At 38.5% G+C, this 23754-nt stretch overlaps 1 protein-coding gene across 2 annotated transcripts in view; it reads right to left on the bottom strand.

The window, feature by feature from the left end:
- Window positions 1-1735: 1735 nt before the first annotated feature.
- MARCHF1 (membrane associated ring-CH-type finger 1) overlaps window positions 1736-23754 on the bottom strand; it is a gene marked incomplete at its 5' end in the record, with an annotated part of 738150 nt that continues 716131 nt past the window's right edge. For both annotated transcript variants that reach the window (XM_081268945.1, XM_081268944.1), the window contains one exon: window positions 1736-2737. In XM_081268945.1, the coding sequence (XP_081125071.1) occupies window positions 2439-2737 (299 nt within the window). In that variant the 3' untranslated portion in view covers window positions 1736-2438. The remainder of the gene's footprint in view (window positions 2738-23754) is intronic.

The raw sequence follows: 23754 nt of genomic DNA, 5'->3' as shown, positions 1-23754 counted from the left end.
CAGTTTTAAAACCATTTCATCTTTTATCACTAATACAGCAAAGCTTGTCTTAGCTTTTTAGAAATGTTTCTTAGTGTTAAATGTAGCCCTTGATAAGTAAGGTTTTATTTTAGCCAATCATCTCCCACTGTGCAAAGATATACTCTTATCTATTTTGGATTTAAAACAGTATTTTCCCTGGTAATTAAGGTAAATAATGCTTTTCTTTCAGAGCAAACAAAAGAGGAATCAATATTTCTTTGTTTGCTAGAGATGAGATTTTCTCCCATGAAATATTTGCAAGCAACATATTGCTCTTGCTAAACCATAGAGAAATGGATTAAGCAAATTAACAGGAAATACGATCAAGGTTAATTCCTTGGGTGTGGTGCTATGATTAAATCACCCAAGCTTTGTTATTTTTAGTACATTTGTCTTCACACTTTATAGGGGAAGTTAATGCAAAGTTTAGTTTGTTTAAGGTTCACTGAAGTCATTCCTGCTGTAGTTTTGGTCCAGTTTAATAACCTCCACTTTGTTTTCCTTGTGCCTTTACTCCATCCCCTAAAAGTTTTAAGAAAGATGAGTTTTAAACCTTTTGTTTCCTGACCGAATACCTTAACATTTTTCTCACATATATACATGAATACACACATGCCACACACACAAAATCAACATTGTTTACCTTTTCTTTATTTCTAGGAATGTGGCTATTTGGACTCCATATCAACCACTACTAATATCCATACTTTCTCCTCTTTTTAAAAGGTTATTTTTTTTCCTTTGATAATCTGTGAAGAACAAGCACACTGATAATTACAAAGTGCATTGATGTGATACCCAGATTTGTGCAATGTGATACCCATGCTTTGGTTCTTATGGCCTTCTCTGCCTTTTCACAATAATAAATATGACAGCTAATAAAAATCACTTTTTTTACTAGGCCGTCTTTCTTTGACAGGTCACTATGCTTGTAATTATTAATCTAGCTCTCTGCAATATCATTCACACTTCAGTTTTATATGAGTATTTAAAGAATGCAATAATCAATTGTCAAACCTAAACAACTCAATTTATTACTTACCATAGAATCTGTTGAATGTTTTTGCTTCTGAACTATCAAGGAATATACTGTCAACTTTTTAAAATAAGATCTAGTTTGTGGCTGTAACTACTTATCAGTCAAGTTGACACTCATATGGAGTAAGAAAAACACTTGTGATTTAATAACAAAAATACTTTTTATTTCCCTATTGTTGCTTCATTGTAGCAAACAGAAGTTAATTTCACAATTTTGCTACAAGCAGATTGCTTTTTAAAAAAATTTAGTTTTCTTAGAGAAATGGCAACTTCATCTAATTCTTCAAACCAGGACACTTAATTTGATTAATTTAGTGCTTTGTAAAATCATAACCCTTCAATGAAACTTGAAAATAAAGGAATAAATTAAGCTTTTATTTCGAAATATTCAGCCATTAAATAAAGTAGAGCCTTAGTCTCTAATTAGGGCCATGCTATCCAATTTAGTTCATTCAAACAGGTGTGTTGTGAAATGCATACTGGATTTTGAAGAATTGATTTTAAAAAATGACTGTTTTAATAATGTTTTACATTGATAGCATATGGTGTTAAATTATAAAAATTAATTTCACCTATTTACTTTTTATAAAGGGGCTACCTGTAAATTTAAAATTTGCATTTGTGCTTACATTTGTAGTTCAAGTTGTATTTCTGTTGGACAGCACTGTATTAGAAGGGCCAGGTAAAATATAGGACCTGTTAGACAATTTCAACTTTTGTGGGCATTTAAAAGAGCTAATTTCACCCAATAATCTTATGAAAATCTTTTGTTCATGATTCAGACATAGTTCCAAGTATTACTATCTTCAAATGTGTATTGCATCCATTTTTATAACATGCATCTGTCAAAATAACCAGACTTCACTATTGCCATAAAAATCTGTCAGCTGTCAAAGAATATCAAAATATGCATCCTCCAAGTTTGCTTCCAGTATGACAGGAATAATGCAGACAATTTCAGGCTTAAAACCAGATGTGTTTATCCAGATGAGATAGCTAACATTACAAGACCCTTAGAAGAAACACGTTACAAGTCAAGTCTATATTCTTGAACTTTTCCCCTGCTACTACGAAGAGTATCATGTGTCCATTTAGTTTGTCATTGCCTAAAAGCATTCCGGTACCAACAGTTCTGTATTGTCTTAGAAGTCATTCTCTAGCCATCTTCACATTTCCATATCACACTTCAGGCTTGCTTCCTGGTGTCCTGCTCATTTGATGTTTTTTCCTTCTGTCCTTTTTGAGCAAAGTAAGGAAAAATGAGTCAGTAGGAGCAAGGAGCCGATAAAGGAAGTGAGTAATGCAGGATCGCTTCAGTCAATTGTAGTGGCTGAGGCTAGAAAGACGGTCTTCTGAGAAGAAACTGTCAACTGGTTCCATCAAACTGGTATGACTTCTGGGGGACCGCTCTCTGCAGACGGCAGTGAATTTGTACCCGTTTGTGATACTGGCACCACCACAGCCTCCTTGGTGTCCGTATTTACGTTACACGAGAAGTTCTTCTCCAGCTTATTGGCAGTGTCTGGGCAATTTTGCACAAAGATCACACGGTTGTAGGCCTTCAGCCTGCGCCACAATTGGACATAGACTTTACACTGTACATACATGAAGACGAGACCTCCTGTGAAGCCAATGGCCACCACAACCAGTTTTGTCCAAAATGGCCATTCAAGGACACCTTTGAAATAAAAAGAGAATGTTATCACCAAGTTGTCATTAATGGTTTTGGGTATTTTTTCCTTTGGCCCCCTTCAGAAGACCAGACCTACTTGCTAAATTATGTTAATAGAAATATTTTTAATAACTAGGAAGATTTGTAACCTAATTGGCTTAATTGCTTTCAAATATTCTAAATATACAGCTAAAATTGCATATGAAGAAATTTTCTCACCTATTGTTGCAGTGACCTTTTGCATCCAATATCTGCTCTAATCATCATATACTGTGTTAGACATTGGGCACTTTAACGTTTATTCCTTATAGCTAAATCTTGAAGGATCGTGAACACACTGAAAGGATCAGAGTTCAAATCCTTTTAAGAAGGTGAAATAATGGGTATATATGTAGGCTTATGCAGACTAATCTCCCTACATGCATTCCCTGTGAGAGAAGCCTGCCATATCCTTCTCACTAAAGAGACAGAATTTCTGAGGACAGTCATGCAAAGGACTTAAGGTTTTCGTTGCTTGTTTCATAAATTTTTATATTTTGTCACAAAGAACCATAGCTTGGATGTGGTGGCACACATCTGTTATCCCAGGGACTCAGGAGGTTAAAGCAGGAGGGTTACAAGTTTGAACCCAGTCCCAGTAATTTAGTGACCCCCGCTGAGCCATAAAAGGTTGGGGAGCGGGTACTAGGAAGGTAGCTCAATGGTCTTGTGTCTCTGGGTTTAGTTCCCAGTACCAAAAAAAACAAAAAAAAAAATCCTAGATATGTGTATTTTCTTCTCATTTCCCATACCATTACTAGATACAAGCTTTCTTTCACAAAGAAACAGTTTTTACAACAGTGAGTATATGGCCACACCAGGATGGTGTGGGGGACATATTTGCTATATGTGAAAATCAGTCAAGTGAAAGTGTGGCTCTGTAGAGAAGGACAGTGAAAGTAGATAGAAACCACAGCAAGTCTATGGTTCTATGTTTTTATAAAAGTGAATGAGATTTCTACCTTTTGTTAATAGTGACATTCGTTTTATGCTTCTGAAAGCAAAATGGACAGTACCTCTTTTCCTATCACATAAGATTATCTAGAAGTAACAGGGTGTCCTGTCAATTCCTGGTCCCAAATATGAAATATGGAACATTTGTATGCCCAGACTCCACAGCAAAGACAATGTTATTCTTGACGTTTACATAGTTAATATTGCAAGTATTGTCAAACTCTTACAGACATGATAATCATGTGATAAGATTTTAGTTTTCCACTGTGAAAAAAGCTAATGCAAACTTAATAATCATAGTAACTTTTTCATATTTTTAAATTCTTACTTTTTCTGTTTTTCTATATTTTCTTTTAAATACCTGTTGTATTTGTCATTTGGCAAAATAGACTGAAGTCTGGACTCATTTCAACCTTTCCAACATTTTTTTTTTCTTAAAATGTTTGCCTCTAACTCTTTTGGAAGAGAATTGGAAATTTTGGAAGAAATGCTCTCTGAATTTAAAAGTTATGTTACTGACATAAAAAAACTTCTCACTATTGTTGATGTTTTATTCATTTGTGGCTCTGTTTAGCACTGTTGACCTAAAATGAATTTTTATGCTTCTTTCAGTATCAAATCTGAAACTTAATTTTGCAATGGATCAAATATATTCAAAAGAATTTATTCGAACCTTCATGGCTAGCAAAGATAAATGTTTTCTCTAACTTCTGATTTGCAAGGACTTCCTTTTGATTTAACCAACTCATGGTGTCAGCATCCTGAACATATCCTTGATCCCAGTGGAAATAACACTTCAAAATATCGTTTGTCAAAGCTCACACAAGTAGAAAATGGGTAATAATAAGTCTATATCAAAGAAATCAAAATCAACAATTGGTAACCTTTCAAAGCAGAAAGAACTAACCCAGATAGTTTTATTAATGTATTCCTCCAAACATCTTTCTACAAATCTAACCTTATTCTAAAATAGTTTGTTATAAAAAGAATGTATATCACTAAGGTTAGTTCCATGAATTCAAGCCTGTCTAGGACAGACAAAAATCTCATAGTGAGATGACTTTGTCACCATTTAAGTATTTGGAAGTTGTAATGTATGTGTATTTATAGAAACTATCTCACCCAAACACCTCATATCTTGAAACTATGCCCAATTTTGTTCCTAAAATTTGCTGTGATCAAATATCTCTGTTTTATACTTGTGTTCAGAATCCTGATTTCTGTCACCCGAAGCCTTTTTTTTTAGTAAACTTTACCTAAAATCCTATCGGTGTAGCTATTTCCCAAACATCCCATTTTCTAACACAGATCCATGCTTTAGCATATGCTCTTCCGTCTGTCCTCTTTACAGTAAACTACTAATTCTTCAGAACCCACCCCAGGGAGAGAAGAGTGCAGTCTCTTTCATGAGACTGGCAAACATAAATTCATGTCCTAATTAGTGACAACACTATCCTCCTAATTGCTGTCATAGCTTAATGGTCCCTAACATCCCAGTCTAGGTCAGCCTCTGAAGTTGGCACACAAAGCAAAATCTCTTTGCCATTGAGGCTCAGGAGAAGCAAACACATTCTCAAAATGTTGCAAATTGTTTGTATAGAAACTTTCTGAATGTTAACTGGTTAAATGTTACTTTAGAGTAAAATGGAATTATTCTGAATATAAAATAAGACAGACACTGGAGTTTTCATGTCTACCTACTTGAGTCAGAACCTTGGAAAACTAATTAAGGTATAATGGCAGTCAACTTTTTAAAGGAACAGAGATCAATTATCAATGCATTTACTTAAAAGAAGATGCTATTTTTAGAAAACAAATTGGCAAAAAACCAGAACTTTTGATTTTAGAAACTCCAGAGTACAAAAATGGACTATCTCAGATATTTGGCAGTATTTTGTTGGTCACATACTGTTTCTATTGTCCCACAGCTAATCTTTGATTTTAAGGATAGTGATTTTCACATTGGAGGTCTGCTACCTGGGTTTGATTTCTATAAGCTGATGTATTTGCTATCATATGTGTTGAGTGATAGCACTGGTCTTATCTAAGTGATAATAATGATACTGTATCATGTGGGGAGCCATTCTGACACGTGATTGGGTGACTCCCGTTAAGGGCCTGAGGCGCTCTGGCTGTGTCGGAGCTATCCCGACCCTTTTCTGATGAGAGAGCCCATCCGTGTGGGGGTGTGCGTGACCACTGACCCCGGAGACCCAATCACTGACCCTGACCTTGGAGTGTAGCCCCCCCTCAACCTTCATTGGATGGAATTCTCCCCTGAATCTCTTGTCCCCCAAATAAAAGGCTACTCCCCGGCGTGTTCGCTCTCTCTCTCCCCCAGAGTAATCCTCGCTGCCCTGCTGGGCAGCTGGAGCCGGGAACCAGGGAGGCGAGCCGTCTCGGACCTAGCAATGTAAAATAAGGTACTGGTTTGTGTGTTTTATTTTGATCTCTTCTAACTAACTTAATGCCTAGAACCTCATTAATGAAACCACCGCGCAGGGCGCGTGGTAGAATTGGCGCCCACGAGGGGGGCATTCTGAATTAGTTAGATTGAGTGGGAGCGCGCGCTAAAAAGATTAAGGGAAAGAATAAAAAGGAAGATAAGGAAAAAGAAATAAAGAATAAGGAAGATAAAGAATAAAGATAAAGAAAAGGAAGAAGTGACATTTGGGTCACAAAAGTACCGGGAGATATTGAAGGAAAGAGACGTTAAATTACTTAAAATGGGAAATTCTACTTCTTCGGATAAGGAAATGTATCTGACTATTTTAGACAGTATAATTAATCAGAAAGGAAAACAGATAAAGAAAACTCAGTTATTACAATTTTTAAAGATTGTAGGTGAATATTGTCCTTGGTTTTGTGACCAAGAGTCTCCAAATTTACTTACTTGGGAGAAATTAGGAAGAAAGTTACAGAGAGTCTGTCTTTCTACTGAAATACCTGGAGGTATAGAGAATATACAGAAAACTTGGACAGCCCTAGAAGTCTGTCTTTTTGAATACATGGGCCAGAGTTTGTGGCCGCCAGAAGACCTTCTGAAAGGCATTCAAAGAGCTATTAGGTCTATTCAAATGGAAAATCAGCCTGAAGCTAAATTAATTTCCTTTCCTTTGAGCCATTTTAAAACAAAAGCGCTAGGAGCTAAAACAAAGGTTAAAATTATGCAAGCTAGCCCGCAGACAGATTGTACAGAACAGCATGATAAAGAAGAAGCATCTCTAATCTTGGAGAGCCCTCCGGAAGTGGTAAACAATCTTCCTGGAGAGGAAAATACAGAGGAAACTCCTAGAGGGGCTCAGGTTTCTTCTCAGCCACGTGAGTTAGAAACCCAAATTCCAAATGGCGATAGTACAGAGTCTGATAGCAGCTCACAATCTGAGGAAGAAGAATTAGACGTGGAAACTCAGGATTTAGAGAGAAATTTTAATAGACTGCATTTAGCACCACCTGCCCAAGCTTTTAAAATTCGGCCGGTACCTGCTAGAAGGACCAAATTTAACAGATGTGCTGAATTAAAGATGACTTTTCTTACCCCAGTTCAGCAAGGTATTAGGAAGGCTCAAGAAATGGGAGAGGATACTACTGGTTTTCACCTCTTTCCAGTTTTTGAGCAAACTAATGAACAAGATCAGAGAGTTAGAGTTCATGTTGTAATCCCTTTTAAAACTATCAAGGAATTGAAAAATGCATGTGAAACGTATGGCCCAAATTCGCCTTTTGTTCAGAGTCTGATAGAAAATATTTGCTCACAACCCCTTCCTCCTAGTGATTGGATTTTTTTAGCCAGATCTTGTCTGAGCGGGGGAGATTACTTGCTTTGGAAAACTTACTGGACTGATTTTTGTAATGAACAGGCAGAAAGAAACAGGAGACAGGGCATAGAGACGCCAGTAACAATGTTTTTAGGGACTGAAAATTTCGCTGATTTAGAAAGACAGTTAAATTATGATTTTGTAGTGTACAATCAAATAACTGATTGTGCAAAACGTGCCTGGAGACAAATCGTCCCCAAGGACCAGTCCAATTTAGTTCTTACCAAAATCAGACAAGGTGCCAGTGAGACTTATTCAGATTTCGTAGCCCGACTGTATCAGGCTGCGAACAGGTCCATCGGGGACCCAGGAGCTAGCGAATTTATCGTTAGGCAATTGGCTTTTGAGAACGCAAATAAAATCTGTCAGGATGTTCTCCGACCCCATCGTAAAAAAGGAACAATTTCTGAGTATATTCGCTTGTGTTCTGACTTAGATTCCACTCAGTTACAAACGGTGGCCTTAGCAACAGTATTAAAGGAAACCTTGGGGCCACAAAATTCAGTTCAGAAGTTCCGCGGTAAATGTTACGTTTGCGGAAAAACCGGTCATTTTGCCCGCGAGTGTCGCATACGCAATTTTAGGTTTAGGGCTCCATCTACTGGCGATAATAGATATTGCAGGACTCAGCGCCACGTGGTTGATTCGGGTGGCGCGGATGAGCCCGCCTTCTCGCCACAAGTATTTCCTCCTAGCGAGGGGACAAAAAACTTCCGTTCGGCCCCTCCCCGGGCCCAGAAACAATATGGGGAGACGTCGCACAGTGTGACGTCACTGGCAGCGCCGACCAGGACAGTCCGCGATTTTTACCGGGACAGGGACAGGGATCACAGACAGTTTCCTTAGGACCTTCAGAGACAGTTGAATTAGATCCTGAAACGGGGCCAACACAAATCCCTACTGGGATTTTTGGGCCACTTCCTAAAAATACTATAGGTTTAATTCTGGGGTGTGATAATTTGAAGGGAGCCATAGAAGTTATACCTGGTGTAACAGATTCAGAATTTAAAGGACAATTATATGTTACTGTAAGATCCAATTATGCCCTAAGACTCACCCCAAAAGATATTTTTGCTCAATTAATATTATTGCCTTGTGTCTCAGAAAGGCACCTGCCGGTAGATTCAGTTTCTAAACCGCCAGACAGAGTATATTGGTCCCAGTTAGTGCGACAAGAACGCCCTTTATTAAAACTTAGAATTAATAATAAAAATTTCCTAGGAATAATTGACACAGGGGCTGATAGCTCAGTATTGTCCAGCCGGTTTTGGCCCAGGACATGGCCTTTGCATACAGCACCAGCTAACCTAGAAGGAATAGGACAGATTTCACAGCCTGCTCAAAGTGCCAACTATCTCCGTTGGGAAGATTCTGATGGGAACAGTGGAGTATTTAAGCCTTATGTGTTAGAGTCCTTACCAGCTAACCTATGGGGAAGAGATATATTAGCCAAAATGGGACTGTTATTAGTTACTCCAAATTCTATAAGATCAGTTGAAGAAGTTAATCAGAGGTATTTTCCTGAAGATGATAAGGAGACCTTTCAGGAAGAATATCTATTTACAAGCCAGTCTCCACGACAAGGATTAGTAAATACTCCAGACCAGAATTTTTACTAGGGGCCCTGGGTACTTCCCCGATCCCTAAGACAGCTGAAAAGATCACGTGGCTCACAGAAGAGCCTATATGGATCTCTCAGTGGCCCATCTCAGGGGAAAAACTTAAAATAATTCATAGATTAGTTGAGGAACAACTTCAGGCTGGTCATATTGAACCAACACTTAGCCCTTGGAATACACCTATTTTTATTATTAAGAAAAAGTCAGGAAATTGGAGATTACTACAAGATTTAAGGGCGATAAATCATGCAATTCAGCCTATGGGATCATTACAGCCAGGACTTCCCTCCCCCACAGCCATTCCTTTAGATTATAGCTTGATGGTAATAGATTTAAAAGACTGTTTTTTCTCTATAAGGTTACATCCTGAAGATTGTGAAAGATTTGCTTTCACTGTCCCAGCAATTAATTTTAAGGAACCTGTTAAAAGATACTGCTGGAAGGTGCTTCCTCAGGGAATGCGTAATAGTCCTACACTGTGTCAAAAATATGTTGACCAGGCAATAGATCCCATTAGAAATAGCTTCCCTGATGCCTATATTATTCATTTTATGGATGATATACTATTGGCTCATATTAATCCAGAAGTACTTTCAGAAATTTTTACTCAGTTAGAGACTTCACTTACAACAATGGGTTTATGTATAGCTCCTCAAAAAATTCAAAAGGTATCTCCTTTTCAATATCTAGGTCAGATAATTCAAGGGAGTACAATCCGTCCTCAAAATCTTCTGATAAGAGTTAAGGAGTTACATACCCTTAATGATTTTCAAAAACTATTAGGAGATATTAATTGGCTAAGACCATCTTTAAAGTTAACTACTTCTGAGTTAAGTCCTTTATTTCAGATATTACAAGGAAATCCTTCTCCAACCTCTCCACGTCAACTAACTTTGGAGGCCAAAGCAGCCTTAAGGAAAGTGGAAATTGCAATTAAAAATGCACAGCTTACTAGAATAGATCCTAAAGAAATAATGTATTTATTAATATTTCCAACTGAGCATACCCCAACAGGAGCCATATGGCAAAGATTAGGAGTTATTGAATGGATCTATTTATCTCACTCCCCTCAAAAAACATTAATTCCTTTTCATGATTCTATAGCTCAATTAGTTATTAAAGGTAGAACTAGGATTTTACAATTAATTAGATCTGAGCCTGATATCATAATTATTCCATTTTCTGTTCAACAGACTAATTGGCTTTTTCAAACTTCTAGTTCATGGCAGATAGCTTTTACAGATTTTCCTGACCAGATAGATAGCCATTATCCTCGTGATAAGATTGTACAATTTGCATCATTAACATCACTTATTTTTCCAAAGATTGTACGTTCTCATCCAATAGAGGGAGCTTTATCGGTGTTCACGGATGATTCCAACTCTGGTAAGGCAGGTTTCTTCAGCCGTGTTCACACAGAGGTAATACAAACTTCTTATACTTCTGCTCAAAGGGCAGAGCTCCAAGCTCTGATTTGTGCCTTAGATTATTTTTCAAATAAGCCTATTAATATTTATTCTGACAGCTTATATACAGTCGGAGTTACCAAAAATATTGAAACCTCAGTTATTGGGTTTACTTCATCACAGGAGTTATTTGAATTATTTCATAATTTACAAAAGACAGTGCTAATGCGAAAGTTCCCATGTTTCATTGGACACATCTGTGCACACACTAACCTTCCCGGACCCCTAATTACAGGTAATGACAAAATTGATAAATTAGTAGCTTTTTGTCAACAGATGTCTTCATATGACTGTGCACTAGCTTCCCATTCTTTACATCATCAAAATGCTTCTAGCTTACGTAAAAAATTTAGTATTACCAGAGAACAAGCTCGTCAGATTGTAAGCCAATGTCCTAAGTGTGTTATTCACACTCCATCTCTGCCATCAGGGGTAAATCCCCGTGGATTAAAACCAAATCAGATATGGCAAATGGATGTAACTCATATTCCTCAATTTGGTAAGCAATGTTATGTGCATGTCATAGTGGACACTTATTCTAGATTTATTTTTGCCACAGCACGTACTAAGGAAAATACTCAACATGTAATTTCTCATTGCTTAGCAGCCTTTTCCGTTTTAGGGTGCCCTATGCAGATTAAAACAGATAATGCTCCAGCTTATGTAAGCTCTTCTTTTCAACAATTTTGCCAAGAGTTTCAAATTAATCATAAAACAGGAATTCCTTATAACCCCCAAGGTCAAGCCATTGTAGAACGAGCTCATTTATCTATTAAGCTTCAATTACAAAAATTAAAAAGGGGGAATAAGATAGTGACTCCCCAAAATAGCCTTAATCATGCCTTGTTTGCTTTAAATTTTTTAAACTGTGACACAGAAGGTCACACTGCTGCTGAGAGGCAAATGTCTCCCTCAGTGACAGGCCCCTTAGGCAGAGTTTTGTGGAAAGATTTACAGACTGGTCAATGGAAGGGGCCGGACCCGGTAATAACATGGGGCCGAGGGCATGCTTGTATTTTTCCAGAAGGTGCTTTCCGTCCTATTTGGGTGCCTGAACGTGCTATCAGACATGGAGGAAATAGAACCCAGACTCAAGCGACTGAGGATCGACCCGGAGGAGCCACAACCCAGAAGGAGGAGAGATCGGAAAAAGATGAAGAAAGACCAGATTGAACCAGCCGAGAAGCTGATTTCGTGGAAAGATGTGAAGAAGCTGACAACCCAGGCTTCCCAAATACTTCGACGCCTGGGAAAGAACAGGACCCCAATCTTGATGGTAGCAACAGTAATTGCCCTACTGGGCTGTCAGGTAAAAGGGAATCAAGTAGACACTTATTGGACATATTTCCCAGATCCACCCCTGGTACACCCAGCTGTGTGGACTGGAGAATCTATTCCAGTATTTACTAATGACTCATTCATGATGGGAGGATTTACAGATACTCATATTACTCCCAATCATGTGACTAGATTTAATTATTCTGGCTACAGTGCCCAATTACCTTTATGTTGGTCACATGATAAACATGCTGGCTGTCTGAAAGTATCATTTGAAGAAAAGACAGCGATTGGTAAACCTAGACTGACAAATAATTCTATTTATGGGGACTTAAAACCTAATACTAGATCAGTAATTAAGATGGGACTTTCCCATAACAAGCCAGTCATTTCTGCAAAACCTCCACAGATACCCCACTGTCCAAATAGTTCTACAATTGAAATTGGCACCTTTCCTAAATGGATGGATTGTGTAAATACCTTTCCTGTACAACATAAGGTGTCTAAAGCTAGTGGGTATATTTTAGACTGGTCTCCAAAAATTGATAAGAGACAATTACGAAAAAATTCTGCTATGACACCTGCAGGATTTGTTAGTAATATTTTGACTTATAGTGAAGGAGGTATTCAAAAAGATATTTGGCGTTTAATTGCTGCCTCAGAATATTTACATTTTACAGATAAACCTTTACCAAAATTTGTTGCCAAGAACTGTAAAGAGGGATCTTGCTATGGCTTAAGAGCCTATGTCCAATCTCCTTATGTTTTAATTATTGGAAATGTAAAAGTTAAATGGATAGATGATAGATATTTTGTTACTTGTAATAAGTGCAACCTAACCAATTGTATTTCTAGGTATAATGGAGAAAAAGGAGTGCTGATACTTCATCAGCCCTCTTTTGTTTTATTACCTGCTAATATTTCAGAGCCATGGTATACTGATGCTGGTTTACAAGTCCTGCAGCAAATTCATGCCCAGCTAACAAGACCTAAACGTGCTATTGGAGTCATAATTGTTGGTGTTTTAGCACTGGTCTCTTTTATTGCCTCAACTGTCTCTGCATCTCTGACATTGCCTCAGAATATTCAGCATGCAAAATTTCTTAATAATTTAGCTCAAAATACTTCCAAGGCTCTGCGTAATCAAGTAAATATTGATGAAAAGATTGAGACTAAATTAAACGCCTTAGAGGCGACTGTTATAAACATTGGTAATGAACTTTCAGCCTTAAAATTTAAGGAAAGGCTTAAATGCCATGCTAATTATAAGTATGTATGTGTTACAGCTGCCAAGTACAATGCTTCTCTCTGGGATTGGGAGAAGGTTAAAAACCATTTATTAGGTATTTGGCAAAATAGTAATAATATCTTGGATATTCTGGAACTTCATCACCATATCCAAGACATTCAAAATAATAGAGCTGATTTTTCAGATCCTTCTTCCTTGGCTAACCAAATATTGAAGGAGTTAAATGGATTCAACCCTGGAAATATTCTTAAACACTCTGCTTGGTACCTTATTGGATTATTCTCTTTGCTGTTAATTCTCTTTTGTATTGTAACTATAGGATGGCGAGTCTTCCAATCAAGAATCCAGGGACTCCAGAGAGTGAACCGCCGCCTCATTGTTAAGAAAAGAAAGGGGGAATATGTGGGGAGCCATTCTGACACGTGATTGGGTGACTCCCATTAAGGGCCTGAGGCGCTCTGGCTGTGTCGGAGCTATCCCGACCCTTTCCTGATGAGAGAGCCCATCCGTGTGGGGGTGTGCGTGACCACTGACCCCGGAGACCCAATCACTGACCCTGACCTTGGAGTGCAGCCCCCCCTCAACCTTCATTGGATGGAATTCTCCCCTGAATCTCTTGTCCCCCAAATAAAAGGCTACTCCCCGGCGTGTTCGCTCTCTCTCTCTCCTGCTAGCCCAGAGTAATCCTCGCTGCCCTGCTGGGCAGCTGGAGGCGGGAACCAGGGAGGTGAGCCGTCTCGGACCTAGCAATGTAAAATAAGGTACTGGTTTGTGTGTTTTATTTTGATCTCTTCTAACTAACTTAATGCCTAGAACCTCATTAATGAAACCACTGCGCAGGGCGCGTGGTAGAGTATCATGTGTTCTAATACCCTCCAGAAACCTTTTCATTGAGGGATGGAAAAACAGAAGAAATTTTAAAAATTGGGGTGTACAAATGTTTTATATTTATTCATAAATTTCCCAATGTGCTTATTACGACTTCTTGAATTGTGCCCTATCTGGTAGCATCAGTCCCTCATCTAAAGATTTCACTCCCCTTTTCATAATGAACCACATAATCTGTACTTGAAACATATTCCTACATTTGTTTACTTATTTTTGTAGCAATTGCTTATTGTTGTACATTTCAAAAGATCAACGTCTTTATGAAATACAAAATTTTTTAGGTTAAAAAATAGACATTGCTCAATTCTTGATTTTTTATTTTTAGTATTCCAGCAAAAAAAATGAACTAAAAATGCAAAGTTCAAGACCTTTAGAGTCTGTCTATTTCAATTCTCCCATCTTTCTTTTTCTGCTATTTAATGCTAATGTGGAGACCATGACCCAATGATCTTGATCTAGTAACCTATGATAGTATTGAAATTTGGTTTGCATATTACATAGAAATAGCAATTAACTTGCTATTTTTATTTAAAATATTTTAAGTCAAAGCCTTTATAAATGATTTTAGGAGAAATTCTGACAAATAAGCATATGGGATAATTTTAATATTCACAAATAAATGGTAGCACACATTTAGAGATGGCTGGATCTGAGGGCTGTTCTTACTGAATGCTAAGGAGTATAGTGGTATCAAAATGTAGTTAAAAATAAAAAGAGTTGAATTCCTCTCTATGTAGAGTCCTTGTGTTTGGAGTGCAGAAGGGCTTTTTTTTAGCTCCTTTCTTAGTTCTCTCCATCTGCATGAGAGGAACCATCATCTGGCATGCCAACTCAGTGTCAACTATAAGTTTTCAACCATGGCTAGTTTTGTCCCCTAGGGGACATTTGGGAATGTCAAGAGACATTGCTTACTGTCATACCTGGAGTTGGGTTGGGGTGGTACTGATCCTTAGTAAGTAGAAGCCACAGACTGAATGTCCCACAATGCATAATACAGCCACCCTCCGCCCCTGCCCCCATCAACAAATATTCAGTCCAAAATGTCAGTAGTGCTCAGGGTGAAAATCCCTGTGGTAAAAAAGACAATCACTGAAGATTCTTATTAGGTAATTTGCAGGGAGGATTCAGTATACAAGTAAAATATCTTGGAGTTCTCCAAATTTAGAAGGACTTTTGCTATAAGCTATTATTTTAAGCAGTAGTTTCTGTGTTTAGAAAGCTTTTAGCCACAGACTGGAGATGAAGTGTGCTTTATCTCCCATTTTTAGGGAAATCCCCATGGATTACATCCAACTTTCCCTTCTGTTTGCTAAATCAAACTACCAGCTGTTCCTCATAAATGCCTGGAGATTTTCCACTCCTGAGCTATTCTCCATGATATTTCTTTTCTTTGGATTTTGCTTCCCAACTTACGCATGTCTCCTGCTCCACAACCCAACTCAGAAGTAATTCCTAGCTGAAAATGAACTTGCCCAGTGTCCCAGTTCCAAGTTATTTCTCTGTTTGTGGAATGAGTCCACTTTCTCTTGCAACTGTTTTAACCTCGCTATCTTATAATCTTGACAAATACAGAATTTGTCCGGTTGGTCTTTGTTTTCAATAGTGCTTTGCTCAGTAGATATTTTAGAGATGAATGAAGATTTTACAGCTTCTCTTGTCAGTGAATCTCTGCTTTTGTTGGTAGACAATCTCAAGAACTCTCCTCATGCCCCTCCTCTCCTTCTGGAACTAGTGAGCCAAATCCATAATTTACCAGTAGGTCTGAGCCAGGAGTAATCAGCTGTCTTTTTTTTTCTGCCTGTACTGGGAAATTTTGTGTGATCCCTCCCCTTTCTTTTACAAAGTAGCTATGAATCAGTTTCCTCTGCCCAACACATCCTTCCTTAATCTGTTCTTGGGAAATCAAAGCTCACACTAAACCCCTGGGCTGAATTTAGAGTGGTGAGACCATCTCCCAACCCACATACAAAAACAAACTGGGTGCAAATGATCATCTTTTAAAGAGATAATGTGTTGTTTCTTTTTGTCTTTGATGAAGTAGGCGAGATTTTTGTTTTCTATGAAAGAATCTTCTCAGGAGCACAAGGATTCATTTCTATTCCTGCTTTTGAGACTGGAATTCTGTGGGAGTTTCTGGAGGTTTGGGAATAAACTCTCTTTGCATTAATGGGAAACACTAATGGGACAGAAATTGGAGGAGCAAATATTTTGTCTACCATTATTTTCCAAAGAAATAAGAATCTTCTCTTATAATAAATTTAATTGGTTCATTTGCATTCCATATCATCATGCTAATTCTCCAAAAAACAGCAATACATTCTCAGTCTCAATATGATTATTAAAATAGATTCCTCCAGGTTTCCTTGGAACAATTGGCTATATGTGATGTGGTACTTGAGGGCTGCAACATTTTAACACACCATCCCAAAGCAATCAACATGCTAATAGCTTTTCCAAGAAAGGCTTGAGATGGTCTGCACATTTACCCTTCAATATGATGTTGCAGACTTCACAAATTAGAGGAATCAAAATGCTACATTATTTCTTCTGAAAGCATAGAGCTGCCAGAATGACAGAAATCAGTCCACGGTTTTTAAGGAAATGTTTATTTAAAAGAGCAAAGTAAAAGCACTGTGGACAAAGAAAAACAGATGGACATCACAGCTTGTTCTAGACTCTTTTTGAGTCTGATTCTGGGCAAGATTTTTCTTACCCAGTGGGAGAACCTGGAGTGTCCAAGATTTTGAAAGAAAAGGTAAAAGTGGTTGAGTTGAGAAAGTAAAAGTTAGAAATTATTTTTTCACAGAAAAGAAAAAACCCACATTTACCTTATCCTATTCTTTATTGGTGTTGGATCAGGAGACATGGATGGTGCTATTGATTTCTCCTTCAGGAACCTGAGACTGAAGCATCATCTATAAACAGGACCACTGCAACCAAGGGGCTATTTATAGTACTGTCTTTTCAACATTACTACCAGAAAACCCCTCCTTTTTCTTTCCCTTTTTTTAATACTGGGGTTGAACCCAGGAGTGTTCTACCACTAAGCTACATTTCCAGCCCTTTTGTATTTTTTATTTTGCTGCAGGGTCTCATTAGGTTGCTGAAACTGGTCTTCAATTTGTGATCCCCCTGTCTCCCCAGCCAATGGGAATACAGGTGTGCTCCGTCACACCTGGCTGGCTAAACCTCCTCCTTTTCAGCTAAGATACACTCCAATCCCAAAATGATTCAGACTTTTCTTCAGTCTCTTTGCAGGTCACATCTTAATAGGATTTCCCATAGTGTGGTTAATGACTTTTTAAAGATTTTTTGTTGTTGTTGTTGTTGGAAAAATCCATACTTACTCCTGAAAGGTATGGATTTTTATTCCTAAAAATCAGTATTTAGTGGTTATGCTTTTATCTACCCTAACTCAGGTAACTATTTCCTTAAGGTATCAGTTTCTTCATCCTTGGCAGCTTGTTGCAATTACAGTTCCCAATTGGCACAGGCCTCCCTGTACCTTGGGTATGCCGTCCCATATTGACTCTGGGCTTTGCCATGTGACTTGCCTTGGCCTATAGGATGGTAGCAAACAGGATAAAATCAGAAACTTTAAAAATGTTTGCATATGGTGGTTTTGCTCTCCTGCTGCCCTTTTAAACATTGCAACTGCCATGTGAAGAAGGCAGGGCCATCACACTAGAGATAACTAACACACACACACATACACACACACACAGCTTAGTTGTACCTGTCATAGCCGGGTCAATAGCATTTCCACTAGCAGATGTGTAAAGGGGCTTGTCCTTGCCTCTGTGACTGCTGGCTGATACCTCAGCTCTCTGCAAACTCTAAATACCTAACTGACTTGCAAAATTGGGAGTGAAGTAAATGCTTGAAGTTTTAAGTTACTAAATTTCAGATTTTCATTTATTTATTCTTTTTTTTTCTTTTACAGCAAACGCCAACTGATACATCATTTTAAAGAGGAGGTAAACATGGTATCTACTCCTATGGTTCTTAGTGGGTCTTAAATGAGTTATTAGGGCCTGTCACCTCCAAACAGCTACATAAATGTGAATAGTTGTTATTGCCTTTTTCTGGGTGATTTAAATGCTACAGGTTTTGGCTGACTGAGCTGTAGATTTAAGAGCAGAGCTGCCTACCTCTAAGATCTTTCCAACTTTGCTGGAATGTTCGACCTCTGTGTGTTCCCCTTGACTGCAAGTAATGAAAACCTACAGAATCTAAGGGGGAGAAGTCCAGTTAGCTACTAGCCAGGCTGCTAGCACTTAGTGACTTCTAGATGTCCTCATCATGTGACTCTGGGCATCCCTTCCAGTTGCAATTCTGTTCCTCAGGAGAATACTTCAGAAGTCTCACTAAAAATAAACTAAAATGTCTTTAGATACGTATGGAGTGTATAGTTTTATTGTTATCTGTTAGGCAATATTTATGCCAAGCTTTCAGCCAAATGACAGTGGCTTGGGAACTGAGGTGTATCTGAGGGCCCCTTTCAGATTCATTTATTTTGTAGCAATATTGTTTCTTGGAAAATATATTTCCCTTGGTGATAATATTGTGTCCCCATCCTCTCCACCGGAGGCACAAAGGCTAGACACCGTAATAACTACTCTTTTGATTTCCCTTAAACTCCAATTGGGTAAGCAAGAAGGTCCCAGGTGGCCATTTATAGTATAGATGGAGACAGCATGAATTTCTTATTTTTTCATCTTAACCCCGGGGGTCTTTAGGATCTCTCCTAGCATTTAAATTTGATTTCTCAGTTTCCTGCTTATCTTATGTAGCAGAGCATGGGACTGGAGACACCTGGAGTGTGTCTAAAAGCTTTTTTAAATCACCAAACAGCAGAAGAGAAGCTGCCTCATTTAACAGCTGCAGGGACAGTGCATATTTAGAAAACATATATCTCACTAGAAGTTGGAATATCTTTGACCGAGTGCTTAGGTTATGCAAAAGGTGTTACACAAAATGTGTTTGTATAAGGAAGTGTGTGTGAGTTGATTTTCTCCTGGTTACTTTTCTTCAGTTGGAGAAATTATTGAATAAAAACAACTCTGTTTCACATATCTTTTCCTTAATTTGTTTCAATATATGAATAAACATATATGATAAATATGCATTATTTATGGATACACATTTCAGTTTACCTGATGCAAAGTAAAGTGCATGATTTCTGAAAAAAAAGTCATACAAAGAAACTTTAGAAGGCACAAAATCTAACTTGCTTAGTTTCATAGAAGAGGAAACTGTACTTCAGAGAGATTAATGATTATTTTGTTCAAGATAGCTAGTCATTGACTAGAACAGAACCAGAAGTCTCTTCTTCAGATAATTATCCCAAGACAGTGATTGTTATATTTGGGTTGTTCTTATCTGCTAGAGTCAGCCACAGCTAGAAAAAAAAATGTTTGAATCTCTACTAATACCAAGGTGCTCTGAGAATGAGGTGGAGCCCCTACCCCAGAGTTGCTTAGAGGCTCACAAGTGAGTCAGCCATGAAAATAAAAGTAACTCATTATGTGAGTATAAACCTTGTGGTATATATTTTTAAAGAAATCTGGGATAACTTTAAGATCTGCACCTACAGTCTCCTTGACATAGGTTAAGCATCCCACATCTAAAAATCCAAAATCTAAAATGCTACAAAATCCAAAACTTTCTGAGAACTAACACAATGTCACTATGGAAAGTTCCACCCCAGTAAATGGGCTGCAGCTGAAACACAGGCCCACTAAGCATACTGAACAAAATTGGGTGTCTAAGGTATAAAAAACACAAACGTATTTCATGTTTACACTTGAGTCCTATCCACAAGGTATCTTTTTGTGTATATGAAACTCTTCTGAAATTTGAAAATACCCCAAATGGATAGTATAAATTGTTGCTTTTTTTTTTTTTGGTTCGTGTTTTGTGTTTCATTTTTAACAAACAAATAATGTATGAGAACATTCCTCTAGAACCTGTAAAGAGAAGGCAGGAAGAACAATTGTTGCCCCAATTAGAGTCAGTAACAAGGGTGATTTAGAGTGTTAAAATTTTCAAGTTCCATATGTTTCATTTATTTTACTTTATTTTCTGTCATCACAGGGGAATGAAAGAGTGGAGTGAGAGAGCCATCTGGGGCATCATGCATTTTAATCTAAAAGAATAACCCTTCTCAAACATATGGAGAATATTTTTTTCTCCCAGTATTGTCATTACAGCTCAAAAATTTTTGCTGTTTTATATTCAACCTCAATTTTGGTTGAAAAGGACAATTTGTTCCTCTCCAATTATTTTGTAAGGGTCCGGCGAAACGTCGGAGTAAGAGACCACAAGAGACTGTCTTATGCAACAGCAGAAGGGTGGGTTTATTTGGAGACCATCATGCTAGGGCTCTCTCTATAGCAAAGAGAGATAGGGCCCTGAGAACAGCTTGAGCAGAGCTTATATACTTTCCCTGGAGAGGGCAGCAAGAGAAGTTACATTTTGTAGTTTGGCAGTTGGGGACAGCTCATTCTGGGAACAAGATTAACAGACAGTCCACAGTTAGGGACAGCACATTCTGAGAACAAGATTAGCAAACAGTTCTTAAGATTTCAACAGTGTTTTGTTAAGCATATAGAAAAACGGAGTGACAAGTACCTATTTTATTAACCTTTCAATTTCTGAAGGTTTTTCAAGATAGATTTGAAATATGTTGACCTTTAAATTATGTGTTGATTTTTTTTTCTAATAACTTTAAGCGTAAATTCAGGATCAACACAGTCCCAATGCCAGGGGAAGATGAACATAACAATGATTCATACAGATGCCCATACTCCACTTAAATGTGTGCATGGGTAAGTAAGGTTTCAAACAATTTGAACGTAAATCCAGAGGGTACTCTTTACACATGTCACTGTGGCTTTCATATGTGGCCTGGGAGCCATCCCACTGGCATGTGACTCTGTAGAGATAGCCATGGGCACCATTTCTTGATAAACACCTGGCTACCTAATTCAAAAGCTTTAAACACTGAAGATAAAAATGATGTCATTTTTAGTTGCCTTTAAGAAACTGAAAGATCTATAAATTATAATGTATAATACAGTGTGTCTGCCCTAAGGGACAGTCCAATGTGAGACAGTGGTCTGAGATCCAGCAACCACTCAAAATTGAAAAGAAAATATTCAAAGAAAATTCTAAAAGGAAAGTAAAAGGGGGAAAATCTCAGGTACAAGGAATTCATACCTCATCCTTCCTTCTATGACATTGACTGGACCAGACCAACTGCCACCTCCCAGAGGCAATGAGCATGAGATATGTGGTGACAGGGACAAATATATTCCCACCTGTCTGAGCAGGTGAGGGAACTCAGATAGTTAAGTGCATTAACATGGTAAATCACATGGCAGGACAGATTCTCAACATAGCTGCGTGACAGGAATCACGTAAGGGATGATTAGACTGAATCTGTGGGGATAAACTACAGGTTTTATGGTGACGTAGAAACTCTACAGGTAATTCCAGTGTGCAAGGAAGACGGAGAGCCAGGGTGGGGCCAAGTGAGGGGTGGTCCTGGAAGCACATGGCAGGGCAGTTGCTCTCAGACATCTCAGAATAACCTGTAGACTTTTAAAGTACAAATTACCTAAATGCATCCTGGGATTCCTGATACAGTAGTCTACAAGAGTGAGAGGTTAGTTAGAATCTTTATTCACATATGTGTGTGTGTGTGTGTGTGTGTGTGTGTGTGTGTGTGTATCTCCAAGGGATGTTGACGCTTCTGTTCCTTCGACACATTCTGAGAACCACTGTATTGGGAATAATTATCCTAGTTTGTAGAGTTGAACCAGGTTTCCCACAGAGACTGGTATTTACCTGCCAAGGATGAGTCTGGGTTAGGGAGGTATTTGAGATATTTAAGTCTTAACTATGTGCAGTGGCAGTGGACAAGGAAGCTGTTTTTCACAGAGGGCAAAGCTTAGCAAGGGTCTGCAAGTAGATCTGAGGAGTAGAACAGATGTTCACTCTCACTGGTGACACCTGAGTCCTGGGGACAGCAGAGTCCCATAAGGAGTTTGGGTTATATATTAAGATTATTGGCTAAATGGGGATAGGACTTGATTTGATCTGTGGTTTGTATATTTACTGTGATTATAATAACCAAGCAGGAGTTGAAGATGGACAAAATTGGAGAAAGTCTAGGTAAGAAGTTTTTGTACATGGTTGGTGTCAATAGAGAAGGAGATGAATGGACAGATTCTAGGGGCATAAGAGGCAAAATAAATGGGATTTGATGATTGATATAAAGGAGAGGAGGACAGATCAGGAATGAAAGCCTGAGATGTGGATTTGGCTGCTGGGTACAGTGTTGCCTCTCCCACAGTGTAGGGGTGAGGTGTGGGGTCGACCATGAGTTTGGACACAGTGAGGTTGGGGCACCTATAAGACCTTCAAACAGAAGTGTCCAGGAGGCAGGAGGATGCATGGAGCCAGCGGCTATCAGCATAGAAATGGCAGCTAAGGATGTAAGAATAACCAGGGGATGGGAGGATGAGCAGGGAGACAGAAATGTGGCAGGGCAATAGTTCTCTTGGGGACTGGAGATATCTGTTGGCTGAAGTTGAGATAAACTGAAGCTGAGCTGAAGTTGTAGGATGAATGGTCACATCTCACATGCTTCAGAAATACAGCTAAAATAAACCTGAGGGGTTTCTTTTGGATGGGTTATGAGGGTCTTAGCGGGGATGAAATGAGACTGCTGCTTGTCAATTCTAGCCTTTCGCCTTCTGTCCCTCATCTGTGGCCTGCGGAGAAGAGCCTGCAGTCTACTGTGACCAGGTCAAGGCAGGGGCACAGGGTTGAGGCCACATTGACTTAGGGAAAATGCATGGCTCTCCAACACTGAGCGCCACATTAGCCATAACGGGTCTCTACAGCAGGTCTGCCCTGGGTTGCTAGAACGCAGGAGTCCTAAGGTAGTACATTGGGCGAAATTAGATGGGGACGCGTCTGCTTTCCCATCCACACAGGACTACCTGATTGCGGTGTTTAGGGCACACTTTCAATAATTTGGCATGGGCCAGTACCTATGGCTAGAGGGAAGGGGTTAAGGGAAAAAAAATAAGAAGAAGAAAGAAAGAAAATAAGAAAGAAAGGTCTTATCCTCAGGGAATTTATTTAATCGTGTGAATATAATATAACATTTGAAAATCAATAATCTCTGGAACAATGTATAATGTAGTTGCAAACAAAGTAGTTTGATATAAATGATATAGTATATAAATGAGTTAATCCTGAACAAACAAACCAAAACCAGAGGCTCTGGCCTGCCCGATTTTCTGGCCTTTACACTTGATTTAGCAGCGTTTGCACTCTTTTGGGAAAGGACAGTAGTAGGATCTGCAGCTCTGTCCCTGGATCTTGCTCCTCCCCCTCCCCTTGAAGTACATAAACGGCATCTACAGCGCAAGTTGTGGATCCTTACAGTCTAAAGACGGCCCACCGGTCGCATGAGTAAATACAAGGGAACAGGATAGGCAGGCCCTTCTCTTTTAAAATTCTTTTCTTTCTTTGTTCTCTCACTGTATCCTACCTTCTTCTTTCTTTAGTTTTCCTATTCTGGGGGATAGCATATAAATATTTTTCATAACTCTTATAAACTCAAAATATACCATCTGAACAATTTCTCCTTGTGAATTTGAAAGGAGAAATTGTTCAGATGGTATTGCGACTTGGG

This window comes from Spermophilus citellus (assembly GCF_964194105.1).
Source record: "Spermophilus citellus genome assembly, chromosome: 16".
NCBI classification, from domain to species: domain Eukaryota; kingdom Metazoa; phylum Chordata; class Mammalia; order Rodentia; family Sciuridae; genus Spermophilus; species Spermophilus citellus.
Note: the sequence above shows the minus strand (reverse complement) of the source record. Positions and strands in the feature narration are given on the sequence as shown.